Here is an 11,200-nt window from a genome sequence, read left to right as displayed (position 1 = left end):
AGACAAAGAATCCTTTCAGGGGTTTCCCTTCAGTGCCACACAAAACAGCTTCCCTTCAGAAGTCTGATGCCAAAGAGGGCAGAGCGAGTCTCTATTGAGAATATTCCCATTGCTGCCAGAGAGGACGGTTACACAGATGCAGATTGGATTTGTCTTTTTGCCTCTGACTGCTCCCCAGCTACAAACTGAACTTTGAACCATTGCAGAAAAAGCTGTGACCCTGAAATCCAGCTGCAGCTGCCTTATTGTTTGTAGCACAGTGACAGGTGTTTCTGCTAGCTAGGGTCTTAAATTTATGTTAATAGAATCATCCTGCCTGCCAACTTCCAGTCTGATCACAGAGTACACATTGTAAGTGCCAGCATTTACTAAGAGGTGGGAGGTGCCCTGGTGGGAATAAATAGACCCGAGCTTGCATCAGAGAAGAGAACCCCAGGAGGGAAGCGACCCCAAACACTGGACTCCACTGTCACAGACGCTGGCAGCTCTGCAGGTAATGCCATTGATTCCTTCTCCTTGGGGACAGTGGAAGGAGATTTTCCAGGACTGCAATACTGGTAGTGACCTGGGGTCTTGGTTTGGAGGAGGGTGAGGAGTTTCCCTGGGGCAATGGGTTGGAGTCAGGGGACATTTCTGGGTACATATAAATCTTCTCATCGGTCTAAGTCTTCCTGTCTATGGAAGATGCGGGTGCCATGGGCTCTGTTCCTGGAGACTGAATGGAGCCTGCTCCTTCCCACCCTCCACAGGGAGGAAGGACTGAGACCTTGACTAGCCTGGGTGCTGCTGTCATAGCTGTGGGGAGACAGGATCGATGCAGAGTACCCCTGTGGGAGGTGGCAGCCGTACAATGCTTGTAACTGACTAGGGAAGCCTTGGGATCAGGAACCTCACTTCCCCAGCAGAACTCATGGCCAAGGAGAAGGGCTCTACCCTCTGATAGCCAGGAAAAGAAGACAACAAGTAAGCTACACAGCCAAGTCTCCCGCACAAACAAAATGGCCGGGTTTTTTTGGAAATAATTTTGAGGTAAAATACAGTTGAATTCTTTTTCAAAGAAATGAATGAATCAGTGTGACAGGAATCACAGGGTAGAGGCAGCAGAAGACCCTGACCCCTCTGCAGTCATGTGACAGCCCTGGGGACAGGTAGCTCAGCTTCAACACCTCCGTTCCCTGATGACTCCTTTCTCCTCTTAGGTTCTTCTAGTCTTCTCTCCCCTGCACCTTCTGCTTGGCTCCCTCATCTGACCCCTCTCTCCTGCACCTCTTTTCCTGTCCCTTCTTCTCTCTACTTTCTCACTCCTAATTATTTTCCCCATCTTGTCTTCTCTCCTCACTATCCATCTTCGCCATCATCCCTTTCCTCTAGAGTCTCTAGTTCTCTTCTGAACTCACCTATAGGAGGGACAGAGGCTAAAGTTGGGCGCCAATGTTTACCATGTTCATAAGCTTTCAAATGTGGTCTTTTAGGATGCTTGCCACCCCTACTCCATGGGTGTGTGGAGGAGATGGCCCTCTGAACATTCCCCCCAAATGCTCCCAGTTACCATAATAAGCCTGACATTTTCACTAATAACATGCCCTGGGCCACTCACCAGGCTGCCCAGAGATGTCCACCCATTTGCTTGATAACACACAGCCATCCTAACAGTCGAAATGAAATATGGCTCAAGAGTCAGACAATGGGAAGCCATTCCTTTTTCTTCTTCTCAGGAGGTCTTCCAAGCTGAGCCAAAAACCACCATGTGGCATCCTGGCAGGGCTGAAAGAACAAAATCCTTTTGGCCCTTCTAATGCCCATTCTCAAGGGAGCCATGACTCTGGTATTGCATTGACTGTTTACAGGGTTTCCACTCATTTAGCCCACCCATACCCAGAAATGTGAACCAGGTACAGCCCAGTGTGATGAGACGTCATAGACATGTAATCTGGAAGGTTGGTTATGGTGGCCCATTTGCTACTGATCTAATTCAAGGATCCCTCACTGGGTCCTGACTCGATGTTGATGATTCCAAGTAGGACATAATTGCAAATTAAGAGTATTTCATGTTACTAATGAGTTCTGATAACAAGGAAGAAAAAGAAAAAAGAAAGTAATATTACACACGTCTTTTGCTCATCCCCAGCTTCTTCGTTTCCTTCCTTTGTAACTATGGTGTGGCCCTTTGTCTCTATGTATTCTGACTCTCTATTAAGAAATTGACTACTACAGCATTACTTTCTCCAGTGCCAGTAGGGTGCATGGGATCTCGTGCTACCATTTGAGTGGCCACAGCATCTCCTATGGATGGTCCCAAAGGCAGAGAGGGGCAGCAGAGCAGGGACATAATTCAGGCCAGGCAGGAGGACTAGGAGATGATCAGTACACTACATGGCCCTCCCAGACTCAAAAGCTCTTCTTTTTCAGCCAGGAGAACAGAGACAATGGCCATCCTTGTAGCTCTTGTACTTTTGGTTGCTGGGTTCTGCCCTGCTGTTCTCTGCCAACCAGATGGCACATTGGGAAGTAACACTGAACATCAAGAAGACCAAAACAACATGAGTAAACTGGACAGTATAACACTGGCCTCCATCAACACTGACTTCGCCTTCAGCCTCTACAAGGAGCTGGCTTTGAATAATCCAAATCAAAACATCGTCTTCTCCCCACTCAGCATCTCAGCTGCCTTGGCCATCCTGTCCCTGGGAGCAAGCAACAACACTCTGCAAGAGATTCTAGAAGGTCTCAAGTTCAATCTCACAGAGACCCCTGAGGCAGACATCCACCAGGGCTTTGGGCACCTCCTCCAAATACTCAGCCAGCCAAATGACCAGGTGCAGATCAATATAGGAAGTACCATGTTTGTTGAAAAGCGCCTACAGATTTTGGCAGAGTTTAAGGAGAAGGCAAGGGCACTCTACCAAGCTGAGGCCTCAAGTGTTGACTTCCAGCAGCCTCATGTAGTCAAAACCCTCATCAATGACTACGTGAGGAAACAGACCCATGGGAAGATCAAGAACCTGATCTCAGGCCTGGATAAGAGTGCTTTAATGGTGCTGGTGAATTACATTTACTTTAAAGGTGAGGATGGACCCTGTTTTATGGTGGTTGGAGAGGGTGTTAGTTGTGCACCCTGTGTTCATACACCGAGCACTGGAAAGGAGAGGCTCATGACCTTGCAGACATGGGTGCCTAACCTCTGATTACTAACAGGCCTTACTTCTCCTTTGACATCTTTTGGCTATAGATGTGATTCCCGACACATACTCCACATATGAGGTCTCAGTCTAAGAGAGATAAATTTGACTTTGACTTAAACTTACTGACTATCTGAATATGTAGACCACGTGTCCATTCCTATCTGACTGTGCAGAAGTCCTGTCTTCTCTCTGCAGACAAAATATCTTGGTCAGTGTTCTATTGCTTTGAAGAGACCATAACCATGGCTACTCTTATAAAGGAAAACATTTAATCGGTGGTGGGCTCACTTATAGGTCAGAGGTTCAGTCCATTATCATCATGATGGGGCATGTCAGTGTGCAGGCAGACATGGCTCTGGAGTGGTACCTGAGAGGCCCACATCTTGTAAGCAACAGAAAGTGGTCAGAGACTCTAGGTGGTATCTTGAGCATTTATGAGACTTCAAAGCCTCCTTCCACAATGACATGCTTCCTCCAACAAGACCAAACTTACTCTAACAAAGTCACAGCTCCTAATAATTCCACTCCATGTGAGCTTATGGGGGCCAATTGCATTCAATCTACACAGAAGGAATCCCTCACTCAGACCACTCTGCCATGTCTAATACTCTCCTACATGGTCCATCTTCTAGAGAACCTCATCCCTAGGAGGATCCGGGTCCTTCCTGACCTAAGGAGCCTGGCTACACCAATCTTAAAGGGAAAGTAGCATGGTTCACAATTACTGTGGGGAGTTTCTCTGCTGTGCCTCTCCCCTGAGCTCTTTCTGTAAGGCTGGACCTGGTCATGGAAAAGCAAGGACTGAGGAGAAGCCATTAGTGAGAGGGAGGTGTCAGCCAGGCAGTGGTCTGTTTTTAGTGTCTGACTGCTTCGTGAAATTTTAGTCTGTAAAATTAGGAGCCCAGGCAGCCTGCAGGGTCACAGTGCTGAAGACACACTCATGGGACAGGGGGACAAGAAAGTTTGGAGACTAGGCTGGAATTGCTGCGGGTAAGGGTTAGTAGGGAGACATCCAGGGGTGACACCTTCAAAACTCTGTGATAGACCAAGGAGTGGGGCAACGGCCCACACAATGATGCCTGGTAAAAAGCTCCTTGAGACTAGACCTGGGATGGATTTGGGACTCTGAACTTTGGATAGTCCAGGGAAGGTGGAGTGCAGCCTGTGGGACTATAGACAGAAAACCAATTGACCCTGGGCAGAGGAGGACAGGGGGACAGAGGACAAAGTCCAGGATGGCTCCAGAGGAGCTGTGCTCTGAAAAGAGGGGAAAGAGAGGGATTGCCTGAAGGATGGGACAGCAGGGTGTGTCTACCTGTTCTAGACAAAGGACCCAAGCTCCAAGGCTGCTTGGCTGTGAGGTGAGGATGTATGTTTATGTGCTGGATCCTGAATCCAAGTGATTGACAAAGTACCAAGGCCCCCTCTCCACCCAGGGTGTATTGCAGATAGTGACATGTACTTGGGATGTAGTGGAAGTCTGAGTAGGATATGTGTGATTAATGGACAAGAACATAGCCCACGTGGGAGAAGAGGACTCATTACCCCTGTCTTCGTCAACCAATTATGAGATCCTGGTAATCCAACTCAGGGAAATTGCAAATCGCATGAGCTTGAGTCCAAACCCACTCATGGCTCTGGGCATTGACTTTTATTAACGTGGACCAATAATCATAAAAACCCAGAGACTGATTTTGGTGTTCAAGCTGAAGATCAGAAAAGAAAAGCAGCTAACTGCTAGAGAGTTTTTATCTCCACGACATTTTCAGACTCAAAGAGAGCGAGTTCCTATCTCATTGCGTTTTATATTCCTTTCTAATGGTGGTATTAAAGGCAAGCACCACCACCACCCAGACTCTATTGCTAACTGGTGTGGCTGCTTGGATTAAAGGTGTGCACCACCGCTGCCTGACCTATATGGCTATCTTTGTACATGTATCTCTGATCTTCATGTAAGCTTTATTTATTAAAACACAAGCATTGACAGATCACAGTGTGAGAGAATAGAATTTCTCGTCTCCTGTTTCCCTAAAACCTGTCCCACCAGGGACTGCCTTCTAGACATGGCTCCTTCTGAGGAGAAGGGGTCCCCAACTCTCCCCAGACCCCAGTCTCACCTTCACTCTGAGTCTTTGTACCCCAACCTCAGATCCCTGTTTCTCAGCTTTGTACCCCAGCCTCAGATCCCTGTTTCTCAGCTTTGGTTTGAGTTCCCTTTCCAAGCCTGCGATCACTTCTCATTCACAGTTCTGCATCTGCCAATGTTTTTCCTAGCCTAAATTATGTAACCAGAAGGGAACTAGGTGTTGTGACAGATGGATTGTAGAAGACTTTCAAGATTGAGGAATGGGGCAAAAAACGGGTTGGAGGTTGCTGGTTTACAAGCTGATGACCTGCTCCACATTTAGGGAAATGGAGGATGCCCTTTTACCCTCAGCGAACACGAGAGTCTAACTTCTATTTGGACAACAAGAGGACAGTGAAGGTGCCCATGATGCACCATCTGTTTCGAACCATACCCTATTTCCGGGATGAGGAGCTGTCCTGCACTGTGGTGGAGCTGAAGTACAGAGGAAATGCCAGTGCCCTGTTCATCCTCCCTGACCAAGGCAAGATGCAGCAGGTGGAATTCAGCCTACAGCCAGAGACCCTGAAGAAGTGGAGGGACTCTCTGATGCCCAAGTGAGTGTCCACTGGAACCAGAGCTGGCCTGGGTCCCTATCCTACTGTCAGCCTAAGGACAGAGTTCCTGTAGCTCAGAACCTTACTAGCACCAGAGTAATGGGTGGAGAGTCCGCAGGGACCAGCAGACTGGGGGTGGATTTACCTCTGCTGACTATGTAGTGTGGGGACTGTGTTTTCTGTTATTTTTGTTTTTCAAAAGGTGACATCAGCTAGAGCAGGACTGGAAGACTCCTCTGTGTCTACCAGGCTGTAATTACAGGGAATCCTGCAAGGGTGTTGGAGGGCAGAGGAGGTGAGGGTGGGAGGAGATCAGTCCTGAGAAGCAGCTCTGCCAATGTAGCCATCACATCCCTCATCACCCATTCACTCACCAGTGTGCAATGATGACTTGAAGACCTACTCTGTGCCATGTTCTGTTTAAACCCAGAGAGTATATCAGAGACTAAAGCACAAAATTTCTTACCCTTGTAGGTTCATCGTGCAATTTAGGAAGATAGATTAGGCAGAGAGAAATGCAGCCAATCATTATCTGACTTGTTAAAAGTTGATGAAGAGTAAAATTGAGAAGAGGAAGGTCTAAGGCTTAAAACCAAAGCTGGAGTCAGGTAAAGTATGCAATTTTAAATAGGTGGAATCATTAGATGGAGTCTGAGTCCACAAGACAGGGGAAGAACTGCATTTGTGGATCTGTGAGCAAAGCATTTTTGGAAAGGATACAGCTGGTACCAGGCCTCGTTGCCTCTCCAGCACTGATGGATAATTAATGCCACAGGAAAAGCAAATGATGTGATGGCGGCACTAATGGAAAGAGTACTTCTCCCCAGGGAGTGGCGGTGTGCAGAGCTGCCCTGCTGCAGTGTGCTTTGAAAGGTTTTGAAAGTTTGAAACATACAGTTCTGTGACTATACATTTATATCTCGATTCTCAGAGAAATCGACGAACTCTCCCTGCCCAAGTTCTCAATCTCCACTGCCTACAGCCTGGAGAGATTCCTTCCACAGCTGGGCATCAGGGAACTCTTCTCCACACAGGTTGACCTGTCTGGGATCACAGGGGCCAAGGACCTGAGCGTCTCTCAGGTAAGCCAAGACACACTGGGTTGTTTTCATTGGTGAAAGTGGATGGTTAAGGCCAGATGTGTGTGTGTGTGTGCGTGTGTGTGTGTGTGTGTGTGTGTGTGTGTATGTGTGTGTGTGTGGAGGGGAGATGGCAATTGTGTGAGAAAGTCTGCATTTCTAAGATTCCCTCATCCTGGGAGAGCCAGGGTACTGCCTAGATACATATACTCCTGCTGGCTACCATGCAGCCAATTCTCCTCTATCCTGTGAACATAACCTCAGCCAGGAGCCTTGGTGGGAAGGAGGCTGTGCTTGGCCTTCGGTCATCAATCCCACCAACCAGCTTTGTGGTGTGAATGCCTCCCACTATCCACTGCAGGGCAAAGCCTTCCAGTCTGAGCTTCTTCGCTCACAGCCACGCCAGCACTTCTGGACTAGCACACAGAACTGGAGCAGTAAAGGAAATAACAACTCATGAATGCAGTTGAGATGAAAATCTTAAGAATAGGAGAGAAGATGCCTTAGGACCCCATGTTACATTCCCTGATGCACAGCATGGCAATGCCTAGTGTTCTGTGCAGTGCCCACTCAGAGTCCCAGGCTCTAATCTGTACCTGCAGATCATGGCAGTCTAGGAAAGAGAGGTTGTGCCCTGTGCATTGCTGTTGTATGTCCCAAGGCGACTGAAGCTGGCAGGATGCTGAAGCCTGCGATGGCTGCCAGCACACTGGCTGCTCCCTGTGGTTTTTCTGAGAAGCTGCCTGTGGAGCAAGGATTGACATTGTCTATACCCATCCTCCACTGTGTAGTGGGTTTGAGAGATCTCAGAGACTGAGCAGACCCAGTGCGTGCCTCATCTCACACCCTGATTTGTTGACACCAGGGGTAGAAGTCATGATAGGAACAAGTTCACGAGCAGCTGAGGCCTGCAGTGGATGCTCCAGGAATCTCCTCTCCTGCCCTCCCTGGTCTCCAGTGAGTGATGTCTTTCTCCTACAGGTTGTCCACAAGGCTGTGCTGGACGTGGCTGAGACAGGCACAGAAGCTGCGGCTGCCACGGGAATGATGATGCTGGGATCGGCTTTCATTTTGAACCCTCTGGAAGTGCATTTCAACAGGCCATTCCTGATGTTTATCTCTGACACAGATACTCACACTTTACTCTTTATGGCCAAAGTCACAAATCCCAAGGAAAACTAGAACTTCCCAAGTGGTGAGGTTTTCTCCAGGGAGCTAGGGATTAAGCCTGTAGGTGGGTCTCTATGTGCATTTTAGTCTCCAAGCTCTGATTGGCTGAGGCGTGCCTGGATTCCACAGTGGCAGTGACTAACTGTATGACTCGACCATGCATAGGGTCCTGGGGACAGACAGTGTAAGATTCCGGTCCTCTTGGCAGCACTAGCTTATATTCCTCAGCCTGAACTCTGACTATGTAGCCCCTCCCTACTGCCTCTCTTGTATGCACCTCTGCCCAAAGCCTGGGCCCAGGCATATAGGCTCAGCCCCTATCTGCGCTATGGTTATATCTGCTTTCAGCTTCCATAGGCTTCATCGGATTATTCAAGATTTAGGCCCATTTTGTGAACCTCAGGCCCAAGACTGAGAAGGGAACTGCTGCCCTCTCTGTGTTTCTAGCATCTGAAACCGGTGTGTACACAGTTCCTGCCTCAAACTTTTCCTCACCCAGGCTCTGCCACCCAGTGTCCCTTCAGGGGCTCCTGGGCCTGCCCATATCCGGCCCTGTGGAGGAGAACCTATTCCTGCTTCTGCATGGAGTCGATTGGTCAGCTCAGCTCCTTTCTCCTACTCTACCTACTTGGGGCAGAGGAGCCTTTTCCTAGGTTCCCCATTGGCTAACATCACACAATAGATGGACACCTCCCCTTCCTTACGCAAAATACAAGGCTTTCACAAATGTAATAAACATATAACTCGCATAACTGCTCAGAAGGCGGCCAGGTTGTGTTCACTCAGCTCCGATTGGCAGAGGTGTGGCTCTAGTGACAACAGAGTCTAGAAATTGTCTCTTACAGTCTGTGACTTCTGTGATGGACCACTAACCTACATGTTACTATCAGTTTCTTTCATGGAGTAGGAAACTGAGGAACAGAGAAGCTTAGTCATTTTCCCATGACGTCACAGCTAGACATTGTGACTGGCGGGATGTTATTCCAAGTCTCCTCATGCCTGAGGAACAGTCTTCTCCAAACCAGGGTTCGTGCCGGAAGCATCATCATGGTGGTGGGCAGGTGGAACATAAAACAAGCTCTGGATGCTTCACAGAGAGCACACAAATGAGTCTAACAATCAGGTGACCTCTGTGCTGACATCAGAAGAGGACAAGATGGTGGTTAGATGACCAAAAAAGTGCTTTTGGCAGGGCACACTGTAATGCAGGCATTTCTAAGAATCCTGGGTGTTTACCAAAAGAAACAGTCAACAGATAGCAAAGAGCCTGGTCCTGTGAGGGCACTCAGTGACTCAGAACTACAGGGAGCTGTGGAGAGGTGAATCACTGTTCCTGTTTTGGGATTCTCATAACTCCTTCTGGCTATAAGATAGCAAGCTGCTCTGGGAAGATGTAGGGTTGTCACTGAGGACAGTTACAGCAACACCTCGAGAAGAGAGTGGGTGATTGAGCTCAGTGCTGAGCTGGTTTTGTGCCTAGACAGAGGACAAGAGGAGACCAAGGTGCATTTGGGATGGGTACTTGGTGTCCCTGGAGCCTATGTGATCCCTGAAACACTGCTGGAGGCCTGCACAGAGAGGGAAAGCTGTACATTCAATTTGAGACATTCTTGACTCTCAAGGCTCCTAAGAACACACATTGAGCAGGTGGACATGGGGTTTCAGAGAATTACAGCCTTGGGGGATCACACACAGAATTTCTTTTCCAAGTGAGCACTGAGTTACCAATCCATGAGGAGTATGGAGTGATATGAAGGGTCCCATGAATTTAAAAGCAGCGATGTACCAACAATTCCTATATGTGCAACAGTCAACTAAGGCCCTGAGGTGGCCTACTCAGGCACTCCATGGGCACTGGCTTGCCTCAGCTGCATCCCTCCACACTTCCTAGCTTCAATCCAGGTATCTAAGGAGCCTGGTCCGGTGTACATCTCATGCTGCCCATGAGCTAGGCCCTGAAGCTGTGGGAGAAGTCTGAGTCCAGCTCTTAAGTGAGTCTAGAATAGAGATACCAGGGTTCCACTTTTGCCCTTTCTATGAGGGTTCTCCTAGGACTTGACAAACAAAAGATGAACCCCCGTTCATTAGGACAGCCTGTGCATTAGAGATAGCAGACTGTAGATGGGGAAGGAGCATGTTTACAGTAGTGATCTTAGACACCTCTGCTCCAAATTAAAGCCAGGACAAAGTGTTAAGGGTGATCCACCCGATGCAAGGGTCTCCAAGGGGCCTGCACTGTGAACTTTCTGATTGGCAGATCATAGCCCAACCCCAGAGTCTTCAGAGAGGATGCTGAGCTGCCATCCAGCTGGCTGCCTCCATGTGTTTTCTGTTGTTACTGAGGACCACTGAGCAGACAGTATATAGAGGGGGTGTCAGTTAGCCTTTTATCACTGGGGCAGCCCATCTGAGGAAACCCACTGAGGGAAGCAAAGGTTTGGATTAAATCACAGCTCCAGGGAGTTCAGGCCAGGGTCTGTTGCATTCTTTACTTTGAGCCTGAGGCAACTCAAGCTTTGTGCATCAATAAAAAAAACTATCAAGAGGATGAAGGCTTTGGACATAGCTAGGTGGATAAACTCTGTTTTATGCCCTGAAACTGAAGAAAAAAGCCAAGAGTGGCCACATGAACTTGTGGTCACAGTTATGGGATGGCAGGGGCAGATGGATCCCTGGGACTCAATGGCCAGTCCACATAGGCAATTCAGTGACCTCTAAACCTATTAAAGATCTTATCCCAAGGCCGGGCGGTGGTGGCGCACGCCTTTAATCCCAGCACTCGGGAGGCAGAGGCAGGCGGATCTCTGAGTTCGAGGCCAGCCTGGTCTACAAGAGCTAGCTCCAGGACAGGCTCTAGAAACTACAGGGAAACCCTGTCTCGAAAAACCAAAAAAAAAAAAAAAAAAAAAAAAAAAAAAAAAAAAGATCTTATCCCAAAATCAAGGTGGATGAGGAATGCCAGTTGACGATGACCTCTGACCTTCGTATGAATGTGAACATCGATGTGCACATTCTCATTCACAAACACAAATAACCACAGCAGGTAAGTGTTCAAGGAGAAAGAGAAGTGAGTTTGGGAGGTAGCTT

General features: G+C 48.3%; 1 protein-coding gene across 1 annotated transcript; it reads left to right on the top strand.

The window, feature by feature from the left end:
- Positions 1–346: 346 nt before the first annotated feature.
- Positions 347–8,872, top strand: LOC119819012 (serine protease inhibitor A3N-like). Its single transcript, XM_038336977.1, has 5 exons — positions 347–493; positions 2,410–3,063; positions 5,591–5,864; positions 6,796–6,946; positions 7,925–8,872. Exons 2-5 carry the CDS (start codon positions 2,427–2,429, stop codon positions 8,123–8,125), a joined length of 1,263 nt encoding a protein of 420 aa, XP_038192905.1. The 5' UTR covers positions 347–493; positions 2,410–2,426; the 3' UTR covers positions 8,126–8,872.
- Positions 8,873–11,200: the final 2,328 nt, after the last annotated feature.

Source organism: Arvicola amphibius, chromosome 7, assembly GCF_903992535.2.
Source record: "Arvicola amphibius chromosome 7, mArvAmp1.2, whole genome shotgun sequence".
Lineage (NCBI taxonomy): Eukaryota > Metazoa > Chordata > Mammalia > Rodentia > Cricetidae > Arvicola > Arvicola amphibius.
The sequence above is the reverse complement of the archived record's forward strand: the minus strand, read 5'-3'. Positions and strand labels throughout refer to the sequence as shown.

What these genes read in the sequence shown, in the direction of transcription:
- LOC119819012 (XM_038336977.1), top strand. Translation starts at nt 2,427, where the DNA reads ATGGCCATCCTTGTAGCTCTTGTACTTTTGGTTGCTGGGTTCTGCCCT. An exon ending in GAATTACATTTACTTTAAAG is followed by an intron (nt 3,064 to 5,590) that starts GTGAGGATGGAC and finishes CTCCACATTTAG; the next exon opens with GGAAATGGAGGATGCCCTTT. An exon ending in AGGACCTGAGCGTCTCTCAG is followed by an intron (nt 6,947 to 7,924) that starts GTAAGCCAAGAC and finishes TTTCTCCTACAG; the next exon opens with GTTGTCCACAAGGCTGTGCT.